This window comes from Protomyctophum bolini (assembly GCF_963924005.1).
Source record: "Protomyctophum bolini genome assembly, chromosome: 11".
NCBI classification, from domain to species: Eukaryota; Metazoa; Chordata; class Actinopteri; order Myctophiformes; family Myctophidae; genus Protomyctophum; species Protomyctophum bolini.
The window spans coordinates 13370568-13395753 of NC_137872.1; the positions used below are offsets into that span (position 1 = coordinate 13370568).

General features: G+C 44.7%; 1 protein-coding gene across 1 annotated transcript in view; it reads left to right on the forward strand.

Moving 5' to 3' along the window:
• The window catches only part of usp43b (ubiquitin specific peptidase 43b), a 92637-nt gene that overhangs the window by 32230 nt on the left and 35221 nt on the right, over window positions 1-25186 (forward strand). Inside the window, exons 3-6 of the mRNA XM_080775813.1 lie at window positions 1342-1451; window positions 12502-12594; window positions 19861-19996; window positions 20662-20806. Coding sequence (XP_080631939.1) covers window positions 1342-1451; window positions 12502-12594; window positions 19861-19996; window positions 20662-20806 — 484 coding nt within the window. The remainder of the gene's footprint in view (window positions 1-1341; window positions 1452-12501; window positions 12595-19860; window positions 19997-20661; window positions 20807-25186) is intronic.

Here is a 25186-nt window from a genome sequence, read left to right on the forward strand (position 1 = left end):
TAGAGTGTGCACTCTCTGATACTGGGAGGTCGTGGTTCAACTTCAATCCCCGACAGAGTCATACCAAAAGCTATAAACATGTACCCGATGCCTCCCTGCTTGGCACTTAGCATCAAGGGTTGGATCAGGGGTACGTCGCTACTACTGTACATACAGTACTAGCATCATGTCCCGAGGGTGTACTTGTACGTTATGCTGCTTCACGCTAAGGGAACAGGAGATAGGCTGCTGACCTGTGGGCCACATGGCTTGGGAATCAATTACTTTACCCTCTAGTACCTCTGCACCACCACTTGAGAAACACTGATTTAATGCATTCACCAGTCATGTACATGTCACGGTCTCTATGCGGTCACTCCATCCCATGCACATGACCCGTGTTATGGTCATGTCAAGGGTTAAGATGCTTCCATGAAATGACCCTGATAGAACACCAAGAGAGGGGCTGAGGTTAGACTTGGTAGGCTGATGAGGTCGTACTGTGTCTGTTGTTGCCTTTACACCAACTCAGGTGCAATGACTTGTCAGACCTTGCTTAAACAGCATTTCATACTGTAGGCCCACACCCTGAAGGGAAATCAATGCCCTGAATGTGAAATTAATGCATCTTATTTGCTGAGGAAGAAAGACTGTTGGTTCTGTTAGTTTGTTGTTTCTTTCATTGCCACCTTGCAGCATCTGACAGACACACCCAATGTGCATAATGCACATAGTGCACATAATGTTTTTTTAAGCATCTTACGTTGTCTGTTCTTCTCTTATCTTTGTCCAAGGCCGGCTTCAGTCTCTTAGGTGAGCAGATGAAAGATTATAGAGAGAAACATCCCAGGGGGTTATTATGTTTAGGTCTATTTCCATGCAGCTTTTGAATATCCTTTTTTCTTTTTCTTTGTTTGAGTGGTGCTAGCCACTCCTATGCGGAGCTATGTGTGTATATGTATGTATGTATGCGTACGTACGTACGTACGTACGTGTATGTACGTATGTGTACGTAGCTGCAACACAGTACAGTACAGTACCACTCACTTCAGACAGGTCTGAGTTTTCTTTTTGTTTTTTTTTGCTCAGCACATTTTAGCTAGATCTAAGCAAACTTAGAACCAGATAAAATGTGCTTAGCTATTTTCTACCTATATACCTTCTCAAAGTTATAGCCATGTTGTCACATTATCGTATCCAGTTCCACTAGCGCTCCTGACGATGATGAGCTCAGCTGCAGCAGTTTGGAATCGCTACGCTATTATCCTCAAAAGGTTTTGTGTGGAACTCCTCCAGAGAAACCATTTGAAGCAGAATCACTTGTAATTCTTTTATTCCTGGATGTTCTCTCCTTTGTTGTAGGGTCCTGGTGGAGTTGAGGAGACACTGTCCGCTGACCCGTCGCTGCTGCGGTCCCAGCAGGCCGGTGTGCGCCACAGCTTTGTCCAGGAACACTTCCAGGCACAGTACAAGTGAGTTGTTCTATCTGTCTCTTCCACCCAGAAACCCAGGGTGCTATTTTTGGGGAAGCGAACAGGCGAGAAGCATAGTATGGCGGTAGCCTATAAGAAGTGTTTTTCATTTTAAACCCAATTTATATTTGCCAAATAAACTACTAGGCAGATGGAAATGCACAAAATGTCAGCTTAGGCGCAGTCTGCTCACAACGCGTCACGCTGCACTGTGTTGTGAGCTTGTAGATCAGCTATTTTCAGCATCCAACCAAGTGTAAAATCTGCCATTACAACGACATCAAGGCCTGCCAAAATATATTTTAGTCGACTGTAGAAGTCGACTAAAATCTTAAAACTAGACTAACACTAAAAGATTTCAGTAGTCTAAAATATAATTAAAAACATTTTACTCAAAAGTCTATGACTAAAACTAATCAACACTAGCGTGCTGCTGCTGCAAATTACACACCGTCTATTGCATCTCTCCTTCCACACCGTGGAGTACCGCAGGCATCAGAAAACACGCCACTTTGCCTCTGGAAATTGTCAATTTACCCGTTAGCTGCACGCCTCACGCCAATCGACATGTCCCAAAATAGGGCCCAGAATGCGTGCTAATGGAGTATGACAGCATGATGGTGTGACCTCCGTTCTCCATGCATTCTTCTCTCCATAAACGTGGTCTGGCTGGTTGTTCATGTTGTTCATGGTTACCAGTAAACTGGGTGGATTTATGCATTACATTAGACCATGCATGCAGGAGGCTTTCCGTAGAAATTATAATATTAATATCCGGATCTGGAATTTGACAGACAGGCCTCTTGATAAAATGCAATGACAGAATTGTGTGTCACCTAGTTTTCCAGGGACAATACCAGTAAGACACCCTGGGGGCGAGAAGCCAACAGAGATGTAGAGTTGCTGACCGGCTCCATATATGCAGATCTAGTATGTCAAACAAACCATGTATGGCTATACGGGGCTTGATGAGGTCAGTGTCGTGATCTTCATATATGGAGTTCCAGGTGATGATAGTCAGCTCCACCACATATGGAGATCCATGTGTTGTACCAACTTGGTTCATTTAAGTCTGAGTCGCGTCGCGGCAACCGCACTGATCACAATGTGGTCATATATTGGCATTGCCATGTATGGGCTTATCAGGGATCTCCATATATGGGCATAACAGGGATTGTATTAGGGCATCGGCTGGAGTGGAAATGCCCATATATGGACCTTATATTGACATTCCCATATATGGGGAAGGGCCCCTGGCGATGTTGTCTACGTCGCGACTACATATATATGGAGATCCCTTATGATGTAACGTGATGTCATGTGATGTCACGATGCGTGACCATATATGGAGGCGTGGGGTGACTAACGGACAGACGGACTGGTGGGAAATGCACATTTTCATAGTAAATGCGACTTGCGGTCGCAACTAATAGAGTAAGAGTTAAATACATTCCATTGTTCAATCCATTTTTCATGCCTTGACCCGTTACCCTAGGTCAAGGCAAAGCAATAGGAAACTGGAATAAAAAATGTCCCACTTATGATCATCACTTTGTGTTAATCTGTTCACCACAGTAATAATAATAATAATAATAATAATAAAACTTTATTTGTATAGCACCTTTCATGACATGAAATGCAGCTCCACGTGCTTTACAGAGCAATGGAGAAAAAAAAGAAAAGCAAGGCAACGACATTAAAAAACAAGCAGTAATGCAATACAGTGAGGACATGAATAACAAAAAATAAAAGATAAATTAAAAGCAATGTTGTAGAAGGGTCTTGAGCTGTGCTTTAAAAATGTCTACAGAGGCTGCCTGACGAAGGTACAGTGGCCTGTTCGAGCTTGTTCCATGCCGACGGCCCGTAGAAGCAAAAAGCTGCTTCCCCGTATTTTTTAGTTGCCATTTTTTAGGCAAAGCGAGCAGGCCAGCAGTGGAAGACCTTAGGGGGCGGTTTGGGTCATATTTAGGCAGGCAGTCATGTAGGTAGGAAGGTGCGAGACCATTGAGAGCTTTATATACAAGTAAAATATTTTTTAAATCAATCCTAAAAACAACCGGAAGCCAGTGCAGTGAAGCCAAAACTGGAGTAATATGTTCTCTCATCTTAGTTCTAGTTAAAACTCTGGCTGCTGCATTTTGGACAAGTTGTAATCTGTCAGTTGTTTTCTTAGGCAGTCCTGAAAAAAGTGCATTGCAGTAATCAAGCCGAGAAAAAACAAAGGCGTGGATTAGCGTTTTTGCATCATCGAAAGACAAATAGGCTCTGATTCGTGCAATATTTCTAAGGTGAAAAAAGGCAATCTTGGTAACATGATTAATGTGTGAATTAAAATTCAATTCAGAATCAATAATGACCCCCAGGTTCTTTACTGTACTGTTACTTTCTACAGTCAGGTTGCCAAGTCTGCTTATTATTGATTCTTTCTGCTCACTAGAACCGATTATGAGATAGGTGGCGTATTTCAAAAAGCCTTCACCAGCGGACAGCTTTGTCCAGAGGCATGTTTTCAGGTTGTCAGTCTGTCCGTCCGTCTGTCCGTCCGTCCGTCCATATGGGCAGTCTGCAGGCGCTATTGGATATCCTTTTATAAATTGGTAAAATCTCTGCATGTGTGTCCCCCACGTATCTCTACATGTGTGTCCCCCCACGTATCTCTGCATGTGTGTGTCCCACGTATCTCTACATGTGTGTCCCCCACGTATCTCTGCATGTGTGTCCCCCACGTATCTCTGCATGTGTGTCCCCCACGTATCTCTACATGTGTGTCCCCCACGTATCTCTACATGTGTGTCCCCCCACGTATCTCTGCATGTGTGTGTCCCACGTATCTCTACATGTGTGTCCCCCACGTATCTCTGCATGTGTGTCCCCCACGTATCTCTGCATGCGTGTCCCCCCACGTATCTCTACATGTGTGTCCCCCACGTATCTCTACATGTGTGTCCCCCACATATCTCTACATGTGTGTCCCCCACGTATCTCTGCATGTGTGTCCCCCACGTATCTCTACATGTGTGTCCCCCACGTATCTCTACATGTGTGTCCCCCCACGTATCTCTACATGTGTGTCCCCCACGTATCTCTACATGTGTGTCCCCCACGTATCTCTACATGTGTGTCTCCCACGTATCTCTACATGTGTGTCCCCCACGTATCTCTACATGTGTGTCCCCCACGTATCTCTACATGTGTGTCCCCCACATATCTCTACATGTGTGTCCCCCACGTATCTCTACATGTGTGTCCCCCACGTATCTCTACATGTGTGTCCCCCACGTATCTCTACATGTGTGTCCCCCACGTATCTCTGCATGTGTGTCCCCCACGTATCTCTACATGTGTGTCCCCCACGTATCTCTACATGTGTGTCCCCCACGTATCTCTACATGTGTGTCCCCCACGTATCTCTACATGTGTGTCCCCCACGTATCTCTACATGTGTGTCCCCCACATATCTCTACATGTGTGTCCCCCACATATCTCTGCATGTGTGTCCCCCACATATCTCTGCATGTGTGTCCCCCACATATCTCTACATGTGTGTCCCCCACATATCTCTACATGTGTGTCCCCCACGTATCTCTACATGTGTGTCCCCCACGTATCTCTACATGTGTGTCCCCCACATATCTCTACATGTGTGTCCCCCACATATCTCTACATGTGTGTCCCCCACGTCTCTCCAGAACCGATCAGCTTCTAATGCAGTGTGCATGTCCAAGAGGACCTGAGGAAGTGCGTGCCAGTTTATGCCCTTGCAGACATTTAATAATATTTTCATCTTTTAAAACATATAACATGAATTTAGTTCTCATTTCAAAATATGTTTTTTTTGCCAGCAGCATTCCTCTCTGCAGCCACAACTAAGCGTGTAACTTAATGAACCCCAGACCATTGCTTTTTGGTAGGAATCATTACCTCCTCTTATAAAAGCAGACGTGCGCTTGATTCCATGAGGGTTATAACATTTGATCGCCAGGTTGTGCAACGCTGCCCCTCCAAGCGCTCTGTGATGTTTTGGCATGGGCGGTCTGCCCCAAGGCATTTCTGAAGCAGCTGCATCTGTGAGATTTCTGCCTGCCTCTCCCTATAGCTTTATTTCAGCATCACTTACATGTGAACATAAATCTAAATTTCATTTTATATATGTACACAAGGTATGCGAGCACGAATGCGTGTTAAGCCTTCATCGATTGACGCCAAAACGTGTACGTTTATCAATAAACGTATCAATAAAAGTACATTACGTTCAGTTCCGTGAGTGATGGTATTCTGTGTTACTTCATACATGTGCACTTTTAACAAAACACTCCTTGTCGACCTGTGACTCTCAGTGTCGATTTTGTCGACTAAAACTATGACACTTTTTTTTCCCCCTCGACTAACTTTTTTCATTGACGGAAACAAAATAAATACTAAGCTATGATGACAGACTAAAACTAAGACTAACTATATTAACAATTTCGTCAACAAATGACTAGACTAGAATGTTAGGGAGTCACTAGTGGAGAAGAGATCCAGTAGAACTAAGAATAGTTAATAGTTATAGTTTGGTTGCATGCGTTCAGGTCAGGTGTTCACATCGTTCTACGACATGTAAGCTTGTAGCTTGTTTGTAAAGGTTCTACACATTTCAGGCTATGTAGTTACTCAATCTTGATTAATTCTACAACTCTACAACTGCTAGTTTAAAACGTTATCAATATTCTCTACTCTTGCAGTAGTCCATTTCTGACCCTCTCAAGTGTGTGCACCTAATCCACGCCTACTTCAGAGCACAGCACGCTTCTGGTTGCCTGCCACTCTGTTTCACCTCATCATGACGGCAGCAAAGTTGAACTTTTCTCAGCTTTGGCGCTCGGCTTTTTGCTGGCTAGACCTTCTGCCGCTGAGGGGGAAGCAGTGGTCGCTCATCCCCATAGATAGAGACCTTCTGCCGCTGAGGGGGGAGCAGTGGTCGCTCATCCCCATAGATAGAGACCTTCTGCCGCTGAGGGGGAAGCAGTGGTCGCTCATCCCCATAGATAGAGACCTTCTGCCGCTGAGGGGGAAGCAGTGGTCGCTCATCCCCATAGATAGAGACCTTCTGCCGCTGAGGGGGAAGCAGTGGTCGCTCATCCCCATAGATAGAGACCTTCTGCCGCTGAGGGGGAAGCAGTGGTCGCTCATCCCCATAGATAGACAATGCATTGAACCCACTGCGCTCTCTGAACCCAGCAAAGTATAATGTTGGTCACATGACACATTGCCACCGAAGCATAAATCTCAATCAGGCTTCAGCAGCATGTTTGTGTTGGATTCCATTGCAATCTAGTAGTGACTGCAGTCTTTTTTTTATATATATATATTTTTTTTATCCCACGATTTTGTAACCCATTTTTCACCCCTGTGTCAATCATCTAATGTGATCCTGGGCTCTACACACCCTCCGCCCAACCTGGGGAGAGCAACGGACTTAACTCATGCTTCCTTCATGCTTGAGTGTCCAAGTTGCTGACTGCAGTCTTACGATTTTGAAAGTAGTCTGTGCCGAAGCCGGCATTTTGCCTATCTGTCCAGAGCAGAGTTACGTAGTGTACAATATAGTGTGCCTTGCAGTTGGCTGCAGTTCTATACAGGGGCTGGTGCTCATTACATACTGTTACACTATGTTTAGACCTCATTGATTGTATTAGCATGTAATTGCTAGATACAGCACATACGTAATGGACATGAGGACCTCTATCCTCAGGGACACAGAGATGCCTGTCTTTAGAGAACAGAAACCTCATTACATCCACACAGCCCTTTCAGTAATTACTAGACAGGCAAGTATTCAACGACCTGACAACCAACCACCCTGTGACCTAACCTCTGTAGCTCTTAAGTAGGTAGAAAACATTGCCGGCACAAGTACTTAGTCATAGCACTTACTTACTGTCCTCTGTGAAATAATTGGGGTTGTTGGCTTCATGTCGAAGGTCAAAGTGTTTTAACTGCGCTGTCATAACACAGTTGGTCACCCAAAAATCCCTAAAGCTGTGGATTACCGTGTTTTAGTTCATGGAGTGATGTGTGCTTTGTTCTCTCGTGCTATTATTGGTTTACTTCTCACTGGACAGTGACATGTGACGAACCCCTGGGTCACCACATTTTATTATCAAGTATTTCTCATGCGGTTGGATGTCATTGCATCGCCTTGTTGTCGTATTATTTCATTGGGCTTGGACTCTGCCGTTAACTGAAACCAGAGTCCCTCTCTTGTTCCTCCTGGAGATAAAGGGGACAGTTCGGTCTTCACATTATAGAAGCATCCGACAGCTGTGCTCTCCTGGCAGTGCCGCCCGCTGCTGCCTCACTCAGACACTCGGCGAACAAGATTCTCGCCAACAGATGGGCCACTGCACAGGTTCAACCAGTTTTCAAAAGGACACTGCGTGCCAGGGGAGAGACATACTGAGAGACGTGTAAACTTATAAAACATATGACCGGTAAGCTAATGACCAATTTAACTGTTCATAGCAACTGTGTTGCTTTTTCCTCCAGTTCATCATCATAAAGGAATTTGAAGACATCCCAGAGTCTGTTGATGTCTTCGTTCACCTGCTAATATTCCCATTGTTTGTGGATTTTCCCCCATCGGACTCCTTGGTAAATTGGCAGCTTGATGCTAACGGTGGCTATACATCTGTCAGAGCGCATCTCTTAATTGCTACCCCCACTGACAAATGTTTCAGCCCTGACACCCTGGGTGTGTCTAGACAGGAAGCAGCAGTCCTAGCAGCCTGGCAGGAATAATCTGTTCTTCTCTCCCACTCAAACGCAATATGCCAGCCAGGCAGCGTGCTGGAAAGGGAACAGAATCGCTACAAAAGGCAATGCTGTAAATGCCGGCAAATAGCAAACTTTACCATACAAATGTACAGCATGAAGCTACTGTAATGCTGCACAGCAAAGCTAAACAACTGATGGTGTAGTGCGTGCAGTGCTAAAGAGAGACAGTCTATTTGCAAGGAAGTCAACAGAAAATTGATATTTTTTTTGTATTATTCATTTTTTTCCTGCTGGACCTACGTTCAGAATCCAAGCCTTTGCATGCATAAGAAACAGTGCCCAAAGTGTAATATAACATGCAGAATTTGACAGGCCAGATAATTATCCCTCTAATAGCCTGGCTGTTCCCTATGCAATCAGCATGGTACCTTATACATTGTCACATTGCATCATGGTTGGCTGGTTTGGGCCTGTTTGTTTAAGTGGCAAGGAGGCCATTGATTCATACTGGAATCAATTAAATCCAGATTTGTAGTGTGAGCTTTGGGGGAAAACAATCTCTCAAGTTGCATTTTATTCAGCTTCATTTAAAGGGATGTCAGAGTGACAGAGCTGCTTCAGGCAGTGTTCATTTATTAATCTATTATTCATTAGCCATTCTGTCCATTTCACACAGTGCTCAAGACTTTTCCCACAGGGAATTCGTCTCATCGGTGACTCTGGTCGACGTCGGTGGATAGTGCCTCTTTGCCTTTTGCCAATCGTTGCTCATTAACGGAAAAGAGCACTTACTTAAGCATGTCAGATTATGGCCCTAGGAGCAGAGTCACTGGAAGCCCTGCTCGTCTCTCCAAGGCACGACAAGTCACCTCTCTCTCTCTCTCTCTCTCTCTCTCTCTCTCTCAGTCCCCTGCCTGAATTAGTTTTACTCCCTGACTGACCTTTGTTTTGTCTTCTGTCCTGATTCATTTATATTCAAGGGAAACCATTAGATAAGTGATAGTCTGGCATTATTTCAGATCATAAAGAAAGTCGAATCCTCTCTTTTTGTCTGTGCGTGCGACGTGCGTGCGTGCGGATGGCATTTTAAATGGCGAATTATGAGTCTTGTTTGAGGTTAATGGCCTTTTCCATTTCAGAGCTTTAGTCCTTTGAATAAAGATTAAACCTGCCAACTTCATATTGTCATGCTTACTGGGGAGCATTAAGGCACACAATCTCCCAAGTCTTTGAGAGCTTTTCTTATAATAACTTGTCTTTGGCTTTGGGGTGAATTCCAATTAATTAATTCATTGATCAACACTAAAAGTCCCTTGTTGATGCCCCGCTGAAAGAAAAACGGTTTAGAGTAGTGCTCCAAACCACGGTCGGTTCCTGTCAGAGAAAAGAGCTATGTTCAGAGTGTCTTCAGCATGGCTGCTTCTCAGACAGGGGATCTCTCTCATGCTCTGCACGCTTCTTCCATTAGGCCATCACCAGAATATCACCTCTTTCTTTCCCCTGCACCTTCTTTTGGCATTTCGTAGCATTCAGATCCAGCAGCGCATCTATGTTTTAGTGGTGCCCGGGTGTTATTTGTATGCACAGGGCACAGGGCTTCCTGTTGAGAATAAGACATCCGTAGGGAAGCCATTCTACTCTGCCAAGAGAGAGAGCACCGCTAAGAGCCGGGGTCAGCTGTGTTTGCTTCAATAGGGCTTTATGCACCACGCACGCACACGCACGCACACACACACACACACACACACACACACGCACGCACGCACACACACACACACACACACACACACACACACACACGCACACACAGTGTCTGTCAGGTGCCTTCCGATAAGGAGGACAACATTTTTGGGCTTAATTTCCCATCGTAGGGAGACGCAGTAAAGGTTGTCAGAGTTCGCTGCATGCAAGCAAAAGCTTGTTACAAGAAGAAAACGATTTATTCTTTCAGCTGTTGTCTGATTAAGAAAAGTACAAAAATTTACCTAATGCGTATAATATAAATGAACTGATTGAGGATTCAGCGGTTGGGCTTTGTGTTTTTGTTATGATGCAGACAAGCTGCGTGTTTATCCTGTATGCAGGCCTGTATTTCTGACAAAGCCTTATCCAGATGTTGTATCACAGTGACAATCTGCTGTCATTCTTGTTGATATTGCTGCTGGATGTTTTTCTCGGTGGTGTGCAAAGGCTTCATCACAACTCTCCAGCGGGACAATGCATTCTACACAGCTGCTGTCACCTCGATTAATCAAATACATCTTTAACAACAACAAAACATATTCTGATGAGATGAATGAATTTATGCAGTCTCTGCTTTACAGAGACAGCTCAACATTGCTGTTGAGGGAAAGGTGCACACGGTTGGATATGCCTCTGAATAGGCCTATATAATGTTGAAATGAGGTGAGATGACATCGGCTACAACTGACAGTACCGGCATCGCTATTTGGGGAATGTCATTATAGGCTAAAGTTCAAAATAATCTAAAAGAAAGAAGATTTATATGTTGTTTTCAGTGTTTGTCATACGGCGTGTAATTGGTTAGTGACAGTCATTTCACTGATATTAAATCCTACACATTTAAAATCCCATGGAGGCGAGAGGCCTGACTTGCCCAGTGCAAAGAAAAGCACTTACAGTAATCAGGCAGGCATGGAAATGCCATTATCTGACTCATTCTTCAAATTAACTAACCGGAATAAGCAACTTCCTCCTTGTAAACCTGAAGGGGTAGATTTGTTGGAGCAAAGTGTAATTGTGGCAAAAAAAAGAGGTGTGTGTGTGTGTGTGTGTGTGTGTGTGTGTGTGTGTGTGTGTGTGTGTGTGTGTGTGTGTGTGTGTGTGTGTGTGTGTGTGTGTGCGTGTGCGTTGCATGCTGTGCGTTCAGATGCAGAGGAAACAGGTGTAGGGGCGGGCAGCTCCCGGCGGAGCTCCCGTTCTCTCTGGGCTCTGCACTGCGTCACGGCATTACAGAGATCATTAGTGGCACTGGTGAGAGGATGATGCAACAAGCTGGAAATGTCTTGCGCAGGTTCCCATTTATAGGATCCGTCACCCCAGGGGGGCTCCTCATCCTCCTTCACTCCGCCCCCCACCCACCTCTCTCGTTCTCACCACTTACATCACTCATTCCACCAATCCTTTCCTGTCGGTCGGATCAAGGCGTTGCGCGCGGAGCCGTGGGTTCACTCCGACTCCATTGTTCTCCTCCCATCTTATTAAAATTGAGGACGTGCCTCATCCGTAGCCGCAGGCACGCTCAAAGCAAGACGCATGAGACATTTAACCACTTAAGCCCTATGCATATTTTGGCGTTAGGGGCGAAAAGAGCTGATCTACAAGCTCACAACGTGTCGCATCACACGGCGTTGTGAGTTTGTAGGTCTGCTATTTATGGTCGTTTTCTTGACAATTTTGAGAATTTAAAGTTATTTCATTTTTTTTGCCTATAATGATATACCCAAAATAGGGAGGGTTGAACGTAGGGAAATTAAGAATGTGTTTTCACACTTTTAGATCATATCTGTGGTCATCATGTGGGCATACCAAACAATCTATGCCAATTACAATGGGACATTTTTGTGTATTTTTATATCAAAAGTCCATAACAACGTGATGCGTGATGACGTGCCGAGCCCTGCATGAATAAAAAATTATCTTGATTTCATTCACCTGGTTGATTCCCATTACTGCGTGTTCCTCCAAACAGCTGGTTTTGATTACAGAACTGCTCCGTTTTTAATGTCATTCAAGATGATATCCAGATTCCAGACAGTGTATTACTTGTTTTAAAGTTAATCAGCACTCTAAAATATTTATCTGAGCCACGGCACGTAGTAGACAGCCTTCCATTTCAGAGTGAAACCCAAAAAACCATTGCACCCCATCTTTAAGTATGGATAGAGGTGCCTGTCTGGTTTGCAGAGAGAGGTCTTCTTCAGTGGTGGCTAATGTGATGCTGTTGTTCTCAGAAGCGACCATGGAAATGGTGGTTGGTTTTGCGTAAGGACTCGCTGTGATTGGTCAGTGCACTTATGTAAAGACATGCTGTGATTGGCCAGTATAGCCACACGCTTTAGCGCGCTCGGTGGTGTCTCTCGTGGCTCACGTTTGCTTGTAGACGGCACCCCACCGCTGCGGTCTAAAACTATACTTTATCCCGTACTACTAGTAGGAGGGGGATCGTGACCGTTTATGCAAACCCACCACCATTTCCATGCTCGCTTCTCAGAGAGAGGTCTTCTTCAGCGGTGTGGCTAATGTGATGCTGTTGTTCTTCCTCCTGTAGGTCTTCACTCACCTGCCCTCACTGCCTGAAGCAGAGCAACACCTTCGACCCGTTCAGCTGCATCTCCCTCCCCATCCCTCTACGGCAGACCAGGTGAGCACCTCCCCATCCCTCTACGGCAGACCAGGTGAGCACCTCCCCATCCCTCTACGGCAGACCAGGTGAGCACCGGCTCCAGAGTGAGGCCCTGATACTGTTTTGGAAATTGTCGTTCCACGTACGTACATTTTCAATACACTTCCAGAAAAAAGTCTATGGAGTTAATATTACTCTAATAGACCCCCAGGTGTGGTTTTAATATATTATACGGTGTATTTTTGGTTTCTTCCTGAAAGTGGAAAGCCTTTGAGTCAAAATAAATACACCACGTTTAGTGACATCGTAACCCTTCTACATCCTGACAGTTTTCTGAAAAAGCTATGTTTCTATGTCAGTGGTTCTTCGATTTTTCAAAAATAGCAGACCTACAAGCTCGTAGCGCGCCACTCGGTGGCGAGCTATGAGCTTGGTGGCGGTGGTGCGCTATGAGCTAGCTAAATTATAACATAATGTTTAAAACACCAAAAGGGGTTCCCGCCCAAAATGGGTTAAGTTCAGGTGGGTGGTGCTAAGATGAAAACCAGGTATACTTAATAAACTGGTGGGTGTGGCCACATAAAAACATAATTTTAACACTTTCTGTACACAAAATCTTCCTCCTAGTATAATCATAGTACTTGATGATCATGTTTTAGGGGGAAATAAATCACGGCAATCCATCTTGAACATAGGAGTCGGGTAGGGACAGGTTTTGGCCACTGCTACTACTACAGTGACAATACCGTCTGGAGCTGAGGAGCGGGTCGTCCCTGAGGTAAAGGACTCTGAGTAAAGAGGAACAATGTCACATTCACCTCAGGTCACAGTAACCCCTCCACCTCCCTCACAGGTCAGCTGGAGCTATAGCCTGTTCAGGAAATCCTGGCATGTACAACAAAGGAGGCCCCCATTCTTTCCTTTTCATCCACTCCCCCTCGTTTTTAATCTCTTAACCTCTTTCTTCATGTCCCCATTTCTATGTGTATCTCTTTTCCCACAGTTTTTCAGACCTTACAGGTGGTCTGGTATGTTTATCGTAGTAAGTACTACTACCATTTTCCAAAGCAGACTGTGGTTCGTTTAATTAAGAACACCATTAGATACAGTTATTCAAATTCTACTTGCAGAGACTTGCGTGAGATCGATAAGCCAACACATTGCAATTGGCTATGACTGCCTTCCAAAGTCTGGGGGGCCCTGGTGGGAATCCATGCTCCGAGGAATGCACTTTTCTAGTTTTATCTCCAATGCACACACTGAACCATTTCCACTACTGTTCTGTACTTTACATAAAAAAAAATGATTTTTTGCTAATCTGATTTGAACATTCCGTCTTCCACCAGCTGCTTAATTCTCCAGGCGTGGTAAGATGGGGATGGCACAGACACCAAGACATGGAGCTAATGACACAACTGCTGTAGAGCTGCTAACGCCTCACCCCAGATGTATGGGTAGAGCTGCAGCTGTGTGCCCCCCACCCTCACACACCCACACACACACATACACACACACACACACACACACACACACACACACACACACACACACACACACACACACGTCAAAAGTGTTGTGTGCACGTGTCTGATATTGGGCTTGATATACTCCATCCATCCATTTCCTACCGATTATCAGTAGTCTGGTCGTGGGGGAAACATTAGTAACTTCCTCCTGGGGGAGGAAGTTACTAATGGCCGTTAATGCCCGACTTTGACATGTCACATGCTACTTAAAGCATAATTCAAATTTGACATTTTTACCGTAGGTTTTCAATGGTACCCCAACGTTCAACCCCTGAATTTACCATGATCCAAAATCTATATAATAATCCATTTTTAATATGTTATTTGGATGACCCTAATGATCATAAAAAACCTTGAACAATTACTATTGCAATTTAATTTGTGTCAGGCCCCTTTTTAGCTTAGATTGACTGGCCTAAAGAAGCAGCGACTCTACTCTTGAGTCTCTCTCGTGTGACTGAACTTCTCACCCTATCTCTAAGGGAGATGCCAGCCATCCGACGAAGAAATTTAATTTCGGCCGCTTGTGTTCATGACCTTATCGAAGATTGCTCGGTAGACAGAGAGTTTTTCCTTCTGGCTCAGCTCTCTTTTCCTCACAACAGTGCGGTACAGCGACTGCAATACCGCCCCTGCTGCTCCGATTCTCCGGCTGATCTCCTTCTCCTCCCCACTGGTGAATAACCCTGAGATACTTAAACTCCTTCATCTGGGGTAATTCCCTACCCGGACTGCACAATCCATCGGTTTCCTGCTGAGAACCATGGCCTCAGATTTGGAGATGCTGATCCTCATCCCAGCCACCGTACACTCGACTGCGAACCAGTCCAGTGAGAGCTGAAGGTCTTGGACCAATGGTGCCATCAGGACCACATCATCTGCAAAAAATATGTTTGATATACTTGGTTGTGTGTTGCACACTGGAAATAACAGATCTACAAGAATATCTACAAGCAGATATTCTATTTTCGTTGCTTGACTCTGACACCCAACTATAAGTATAAATATAAATCACCCTTAAAGTCCAACACATCCTGGGCCACCACACTCACATTTAGTAGTCAACACCAGCTGCACCAACCTTCTAGACATACTGGTTGATGATTCGTAGCCCTCAGAGGTTTGGCGTGAGAATACAGCACAGTCGCCCTATGTGACATTTGTCTCTTTGATGACATGCGTCTCAGAGCCAAGTCTCTTGGCCACTTTGTGACGGTTAAATCTTTAACACTCTGTCAGCAGCAGTCCCTATTAAATGGCCCCCGCAAGCCGTTTTCATCCTTTCTGACAGATATATCTTTGAAAGAGTCCATACAAGTTCAGCCAGCCCAGCTGGCTAATTCGTGAAATTGTTTGGAAGGGTCGCATTCTGACAAATGGCTTACCAAGCATGAAGTCACCCCATCATTGCTGTTTGCTGAGAGGCTGATGGGAGTGAGAGAATGTACTTTTGAAGGTGTACATAAAGATGGGAAAACTGATGGATTGCCTTTTTAAGACTTCCATTCATCTTCCTCTGTGTGAAAAGATTAACTCACCTGCAGCTAAACCATACGAAAGCCTTCATGCACACATGCAGTTAAAAAGAAAATCAACATTTACTGTATCTTGTTGGGTAAACATGTGTCTGGCACTTATTCAACTAGCAACTGGCATTCACACTGTGTGAAACACACAAATCTAAACACTTGGACATTCACACTGTGTGAAACACAGTAGCCTGTTGTCACCAATCTAATCATGCAATCACGGCTTTTCCATTGGAGTGTTTTCTAACATTCAACATACCCATTTATTAGGATCGACCCGGAACCGTACCGTGAGAAGAAAAGAAGAAAAATAAACAAACTCAAAGGGTGTGATTAAGTTGTGCTGGTGACAATCATAGTATCAAATTGCAGTTTTAAATTAAGGTTCTCTCTCTACAGGTTGGAATACTGTACCAATTTGATCAATTCAGGAGAGAAAACTCACACAGAATACAGGATAAACAAATACAATTGGAATTGATGAAACAAAACAAAACAAAACATGAACAGACAAAATTGGAATTTGGACCAGAACACTGAGTTCCCATTCCAGACTGAAGATGTATTTCCTAATGACTAAATAGATGGTGAGATATGGACATTATTCACACAGTGTGGTGCCCAAGGGTGCAGCACGTTCTCACAACACACACACCACACATACCGTACCATGATACCATCCACAGATATGGACCTACAAATTTTATATTAGCCATTATTGATGCTCAAATAACAAATGATTTATTATTTCCATAATAAATGTACTGTACTGTATAACAGTTACAGAGTAGGCCTAGTGTATTGCACACACACACACACACACACACACACACACACACACACACACACAGACACACAAACACACACACAAACACTCTCTTTCTCTCTCAGTACGCAGACTTGCGTATACAGAACACTTCACAGACACGGAGGCACAGTACGCAGACTTGTGTGTACAGTACACAGATGTGGATGCACAGTACGCTGAAACATTGGTTTCCAGCAAACGGTTCACTGTGAGTTCACAGAGAGAGGGGTGGGGTGAAGGGGGGGCTTTACAGCAGCATCTCTGACCTGCTGTCCTCTGGACCCTGCTGTGATCAAAACATCTGTCCTCTGGACCCTGCTGTGATCAAAACATCTGTCCTCTGGACCCTGCTGTGATCAAAACATCTGTCCTCTGGACCCTGCTGTGATCAAAACATCTGTCCTCTGGACCCTGCTGTGATCAAAACATCTGTCCTCTGGACCCTGCTGTGATCAAAACATCTGTCCTCTGGACCCTGCTGTGATCAAAACATCTTTCCTCTGGACCCTGCTGTGATCAAAACATCTGTCCTCTGGACCCTGCTGTGATCAAAACATCTGACCTGCTGCTGTCTGTCCTCTGGACCCTGCTGTGATCAAAACATCTGTCCTCTGGACCCTGCTGTGATCAAAACATCTGTCCTCTGGACCCTGCTGTGATCAAAACATCTGTCCTCTGGACCCTGCTGTGATCAAAACATCTGTCCTCTGGACCCTGCTGTGATCAAAACATCTGTCCTCTGGACCCTGCTGTGATCAAAACATCTGTCCTCTGGACCCTGCTGTGATCAAAAAATCTGTCCTCTGGACCCTGCTGTGATCAAAACATCTGTCCTCTGGACCCTGCTGTGATCAAAACATCTGTCCTCTGGACCCTGCTGTGATCAAAACATCTGTCCTCTGGACCCTGCTGTGATCAAAACATCTGACCTGCTGCTGTCTGTCCTCTGGACCCTGCTGTGATCAAAACATCTGTCCTCTGGACCCTGCTGTGATCAAAACATCTGTCCTCTGGACCCTGCTGTGATCAAAACATCTGTCCTCTGGACCCTGCTGTGATCAAAACATCTGTCCTCTGGACCCTGCTGTGATCAAAACATCTGTCCTCTGGACCCTGCTGTGATCAAAACATCTGACCTGCTGCTGTCTGTCCTCTGGACCCTGCTGTCTGTCCTCTGGACCCTGCTGTGATCAAAACATCTGACCTGCTGCTGTCTGTCCTCTGGACCCTGCTGTGATCAAAACATCTGCCTGCATCACCTGGCATCTTCACCTCTCACAGCTTTAATGTGGGATGACACTGCCTGCGGCGCTTCCTTCCTTTCTTTCTTTCTTTCTTTCTTTCTTTCTTTCTTTCTTTCTTTTGGGCGAATCAGTTTTGTAAATTTGACAGCTCATAATCCTATATATTTTTAAGTGGTGCAACCATTTCCTTAAGTAGCTTTGTGTGTGCCTGGCTGGCTGGCTACCTGTGCCACGGAAATTGCATTTGGTTGGTTTTCAAAACCAAGTGTCACTGTTGTGCAGCCTAACACATATACATATTAACTGTATACTGTATATGATGATTTCAGGTTTAACAGTACAGTACAGTACAGTACAGTACAGTACAGTACAGTACAGTACAGTACAGTACAGTACAGTACAGTAGAGGGACCACCTGGGAACCCCCACATGGTAACTCTGTCATTTCTCAACCGCGTTGGAAGCGGGCGGCTCGCCGCAACCGGGAAGTTCCTGGGACCCCACGGGGATCCCCACACGGAGTTGCACCACTTACTTCACACGGGTGTGATTTTTTTCATTTAGAGTAGACAATTATTTTGACCCATTTGGCTTGCCACTGCTATTATTCGCTACTGGCTCACCCCAGTGGGAGCTCACCCCAGTGGGAGCCCCCACTGGGAGAATGTAGTACCTTGCTTCGTCCTGCTCCTCCATTCCCTGCTGACGGTAGATTCAAAGTCTGAGACTCTGTTGTGGGGGGGAAGGTACTTTACCCCTGCCCCAGCTCATATTCTTAAGATGATAAACGCTGTGTGACCTATACTCCCTACCATAGATTTAAAAGGGGGTTCAGTTCACGAGTGGATTTGTTCTATAGCCTCCAGCCCTCAGTAAAATTCACTGCAGTCTTCCTTCAATATTTAGTTGTAATCCTCTGTTATTATTTGAATTCCTACAGAGGTCCATTCCCAACTGTGTTCTTGGAGGCTGCACTGCAGGCCATGCTAGTTTCTCAAGTTCATTATGTTCAATATGCTGTGTTAAACTCCACAACGATTAAATATGCTCATGATGACATCATGATGACATCTCAAGGGCAGTTTTTCTTTATGTGAGAATGAGCTTTTTTCTCTGCAGTTACCAGCAGCATTCCATATTGGCATAAAAGCTAGTTAAGAGTTAATGCAATATAACTAACGCATTTATAGTGGCTGGAGTTGGTCTCCCTACTCTCTATTTAGAGACATTTGACTCTGGTGTGGGGTAGGACACCTCCTGATTGACAAGTAGCCCTACCTAAAGCTCATAAGCACAATATATCTCCCCACGGCAAGTGCTGATTGTCTCTTGATGAGCTCAATATCCTCTCCATATCGCTCCTTATTTTCCCTAAACGTTTGTTGTGGTTATATATATCTTTTATGACTTCCTATTATGTTTTAAACTGTTTTGTAGACTATTATTTGTCACGTTGTTGATTGTTTTCATCCTGTGTCTACTGTGTTGTGTTGTGTTGTGTTGTGTTTGTGTGCCGATCAGTCACGCAACTTCCCCATGTGGGACAGTGAAGATGAGAACAGGCTCCTGTCTGAGGCTGGGCCATGTTGACCTCCTGCCCCCCGCATGGTACACTCCCTCAGGGTGTGTCCACCTGACCCCTGGGCGTACGGTATACACTCCCTCAGGGTGTGTCCACCTGACCCCATGGTCGTACGGTATACACTCCCACAGTGTGCTGTTATTCCAGAGAAGCCATTACAGTACTGTATGTCCCTCCACGGCCCCCGAAGAGGTCACAGCGCCAGTGTTCCCCCGCCTTTAAAAAATGCAGTAGAGATGCCATTATTTCTCACACATAAAGTAAAACCAGGTCCTAATGATCTATTATTAATGTTAAAATGTATTGATTTATTCATAGAACTTGTTCTCCTTCTGTCCGTCCCTGGTCATTGGGGTGGCAAGGGGGGTGTGTGGGGCAGGAGGCTTTGTTGAAAAATGGCAGGAGGGTGTTGGGAGCTCAAAGCCATTCCCCAACACTGTCCTTGACGGTGTGTGTGTCATCTGCGACAGGCCTCTGTGTGTGACTCTGGTGTTCAGACGGTGTGTGTGTGTCCTCTGCGACAGGCCCCTGGGTGTGACTCATGGTGTTCAGACGGTGTGTGTGTGTGTGTGTGTGTGTGTGTCCTCTGCGACAGGCCCCTGTGTGTGACTCTGGTGTTCAGCACCAAGGGACAGCGGTACCTGCGCATCGGCCTGGCTGTGCCTCTGTTTGGCTCGCTGTCCTGCCTGAGGAGGATGGTGGCCGACGAGGGAAAGATTTCTCCCGACCAGGTACTGCACAGCGGTCGTATGACCTCTCCACACTCTTCATACACACATGTAAAGCGTATTTTGTGTGCAGTACGTTGTCCTGCACACATCTGGAGTGCAGGAGCTCAGCAACGAAAATTGTGGTTGATTTAACATCGGTAGAGTTTGGGTGTTCAGGTTTAGAGTAGTGCTGCACAATTAATCGAAATAAGACCACGATCTTAATTCAGACACCTATGCAATCTCATTTCTAAATTTGAGCAAGAATCATGCAGCACTAGTTGGCTGTCCAATTCATTTTAGTTACTCTTATGTTATTTTTTTCTTATGTTTCTTTTTTGTTTACATAAAGGACATGAAACAGTGACACTATGACAACAATTAACAACAATAAGCAAGACTTTTACAAAGACAAATACTGTAGTTACTCTTATGTTTTTGCTACAAGAGAGACTACTAGAGGTCTAAGTCAAGCACGTTGATGTCTGTTTAAAGCCACAGTAGTTGGCTTCAAAATTTGAATCTTATGAGAATCGTGATCTCAATTCTTGTGGAGGGAAATCGACATTCACATTTGAGCAAGAATCGTGCAGCACTAGTTTAGAGTTCTGAGATTTATAATGCCACTCCAAAAGGCGAAACCTCCCTTTTATCTCTCTGGTGTGTGCGTGCGTGTCCGTGTCTAGGTCATCCTGACAGAGATCTATTCCACGGGGTTCCAGCGTTCTTTCTTTGATGAGGACGATCTGAACAGCATAGCCGAGAACGACAACGTCTATGCCTTCCAGGCCCCGCCTCTCTACATCAGGGGAGGCTCAACACGAATCTCAGGTAACCCCTAGCAACCACTTCAAAGCATGACACCGCCACTGTGGACCACACGCTGTCTGTTCATTGAAATGTGGCAGTAGACACTGGCTGGATGGACGGCACGGCACCGTTACCGCTGTGTCTGTAGTTTAATTTGAGCCCATGTCCTCTGCATGTAAATGACACGGTAACCTTAAAACTGTAGGGAGGAAAGGAAAAACACAAAAAATACTTGGGAAAGGATAGTTGCTCATTGGGGTTTGTGTCCATGTGTGAAAGAGTAGTTTTCAAACTGCTTAACAATTACACTGTCGCCAGAATTCTACAGTACATGTTAAAAGGCCTTCATTATTTTGACTGTAAGCTTGTTTGAGCTGATACAAATCAACTTTATTATTTATAATTGCAGTAAAAATTATTGTTTGAAAGTGTGTGAAAACGTCCCTACTTTATATGACTGAACATACATTGATTCTCGAGATCTATGTTGCATGTCTGTCCTTCTCCCTCTCTGCCGTCAGTTTCCAGTGTACACCCCCCCCCCCGCCCCCCCCCCCCCCCCCCCCCACATTTTTATGTGTGGGTGTTTTGTACCGATGATAAAAGCACTCATCAGAGTAAACAGCTGTACCACTACCGACTGCAAAACGTTCTGTTAGAACATGGTAATGAGCTTGCTTCTAGTATACACAACACACAAAGTAAACACACAAAGCCCTTATTTGCGTTTAGATTCCGGAAACGTAGAGTATCAGCAGCCCATGGGAACTGTATCGAGGCATGTAAAATCACTGAGACATCTGCAAATTACTTTGCTGCTTTGTAGTCAGACTCAAGCGGCCGGCTGGATGCTTTCAGTGATTTACTACGTTTTAAGTTATTTCTTTGCAACCAAGGTGAAAACGGGCACCACTGTGCACCACCTTTCTGCTGCATCGCTGCCCTCCCCGATCTGATCTGGGATCTGATCTGGGCTGTAAGGCTTCTGAACACCATGGATCTGATCTGGGCTGTAAGGCTTCTGAACACCATGAATCAGATCTGGGCTGTAAGGCTTCTGAACACCATGGCAACATAGCCACACTGGACCTTCTTTCTCTGTGTTCTTCAGACCAGACCTATAACTCTCTGTCTGTCTGTCTGTCTGTCTGTCTGTCTGTCTGTCTGTCTGTCTGTCTGTCTGTCTGTCTGTCTGTCTGTCTGTCTGTCTGTCTGTCTGTCTGTCTGTCTGTCTCTCTGTCCGTCCGTCCGTCCGTCCGTCCGTCCGTCCGTCCGTCCGTTCTCGATTCCTCTTTCTCTGTTTGTTTCTCTCTCTGTCTATCTGTGTGTGTGTGTGTGTGTGTGTGTGTGTGTGTGTGTGTGTGTGTGTGTGTGTGTGTGTGCACGCGTGCGTGCATGCGTGTTTTTCTTTCTCTCTCTTTCTTTCTCTCTCTATGTCAAGTCTGTCTGGCCTCAATACAGATGAGAGAGTCCACCCAGGAGTCTTTATCATGCCCGCTCTCTTTGCCTACTAAGTCTGATAGTGAGACTCCACATCGCAAGTCATCACTGCTCTCGGCCAGACGGAATGTCTTCCTCGTTTTCGCAGCTCACAGATCTGTGAGAATCACTAAAATCCCCTGTCAACATAAACATGTAGAGGAACCTGGTGTCATCCGGGATGAGTTATTTATTATCAGTAATTATTTTGACCGTAAAAAACAAACAAACCCAAAAAACTAAAAACAGTGGGTTGTATTGAAGACTTGATCCCACAGCCCATGCATCTAATTGTGTATAATGCCTCTTTAAATCACAACAGCATGTCACTGCTCATAAACTTTAACTGCATCTGCTAATGGAACATACTGTGTATTAGAAATCAATACACGCTTGGTGATTAACATATACCGCAAACTCTGTTCTCTTACCAGCCCATTCTAATTCCCTATTATGTACTAATACTACCAGTAAGACGCGCAAACGCGGGAAGCGAACGCAGCTCGTACATATTTAAGTTAAGTTATTTTTAAGTTAAGTTTTTAAGTCCCCAAAGCAGCTATACGTCCAAATATGGAGTGTGTTGCATCAATCACAAACAAATCACTCAGCTCCATGTATGGGCACAAAAGCGTGACACACAGACACACGGACACACAGACATGAGCTGCTAGGTCTCATAGTAAGTGCTCACTGCGTTCGCAATCACTGCGTTCGCAATTATGTGTGTATTATCATATTTTGATGCTTTGTCCCGTAACTTTGGACTCCACATACTGAAACTGAGGATACCCTTACACATGTCATGTTGACGCTGACAGAATGCACATCATGTCAACTTAACGCGGGCCATGGCCATTCTAAGTTACACCTACACCAAACCCTTATCCCAACCCGAACCCCAAACACTTAACCTAACCTTAACCTCAATGCTATGGTCCGCGATCATCAACATCAACATGGTGCAGTCAAATATCAAAATATGATGACTACAGAATGAGAATGGGTTATAATAAACACCCCAGTGCAAAGAACTACCGGTAAAGTAAGATTAGATTAGATTGCTATTTTTCTACACACTTTATTACACACTACACACCATGTGTCCCATGCGCAAATCAGTGCACTATAAATGGAACTCTCAGATGAATAAAGGCGTTCCGCTAAACTGTTGGAGTGATACAATAATTGGCCCTTTATTGTAATTTTTCCTTCTGCCCCCAGAATTAACCTGTGATCCACCAGAAGGTGCCGTGCCTCAGGAATTTCAAATGCTATTATTAAAAAATGGGGGGGAAAAAAATGTTGTTTTTGTTGATCTGCACAAGGCAGTCAGTTACAAACTGGTTTATTAGTGAGTAAATGCTGAATCCACCAGCCTGGACATAATCAAAGCAGATAAAAGCACAGATTACCCAGCTCTCGCCAGGGTCTCATTAGAGCAGCTGGTTCTCTCATTAGCCCTTTCCACGTTAAGGAAAAGGTTATCGCCATGGATAATGTCCATAACGTAGGCCTGGCATGTAATTAGACCGCATGTAAAATGTCCCTCTGTTTAGTGAAAGGCATTTTAAGAGCAGCCTCCTGATTGCCTGGCAGACACGGAGGCTTTCCTTTGTGCTTAATTAAGGTAAAGTACGCCGGAAATTGTGAATCCATTAATGCTTCGTTTATATTTCGTTGTACAGTGGTGGTGTCACTTTCAAAAAGGAACAGATCTACAAGCACATCATGACATAGTTACATATCAAATGCAACATGTTTTATATCAAAAGTCCAATTCATAGAGTTATATTTTTCTACAGCAGTGGCCTTTTCAACCCCCAAAAAGTATACAAATAAATGAATAATGATATTTCTGGGAAACATGTAAATCCCCGGCATTCCTCCTTCCAGATATTGATGCTCAGTGCTCATAGTCGGGCTCATTATCCACATGCTACCCATCACTGTGATTGGCTGAGCTGCTTTTTCACTAGGAAATACAAATAAATTATAAATAACTAGAATTTCGTGCGCGCTACGCGCGCACTCATCCCAGAGCGACTTTGCCACGCACTATGGGAAGAAATAAATGGCGGGAGTTGACTCCACATGTAGTAACGAATGGGTTATTGGAAATGTACCATTGTTTTGTCCTGAATATTTCCACAGCCTAAGTACTAAAGGATTGTGACTGTGGGACAGACATACAGTCTGACATACAATAGGCTACACGTGTGCACAGTGAATAAACAATGACCTATATGCCCAGAGTTCTTAAATTAACATAGTTGGATTTTAACAGAAAGACAATGCCATAAATCAGTCAAAGTAAGTGACAGACTCAACAGTAGCACACAGCATGCAAGGCAGCGATGCATGCATGCAAACATGTTTGTCCAGCTGAGATTTAGTGTCTCCATCTCTCTGTGGAAGAGGTTGCACATGACCTGTACGGCCACACTGAGGCGCTCCAACACAAACACAGACACAAAACAACACCACGCTGTTTGTCCAGTTGACCCAAATCAACACCAATACCTAGCCTGTTTGTCCAAAACACAGTATCTGCTGGCCACGTGTCTACTTCGCCACAACCTAATGTTAGTAACAAATGTAGGGGAGAGCCGCCAAGGTTGTAACGCTTCACGGTTGTAACATGGACGTTATATCTTGATTGGTCAACGCCACCATGACGCCATCGCGTCAGTATGTGTACAGCAACGTACTCTACGTGGCCAGGAGTTTGAAGTTTGAAGTGTTTACCTTCAAAATGCGTCTAATTTTACACCTGGAGTATATGTGTGGTACAATTTTTGTCTTTGGTGTTGGTGAATAAAAATCCACATGGATGTGTTCATGCTTATGTTCTTCATTAGTTTGCATCGTGTTTAGACGGAATTCACGTTCATTCTGGTCTGTAAGCAACTGCAAAGAAAA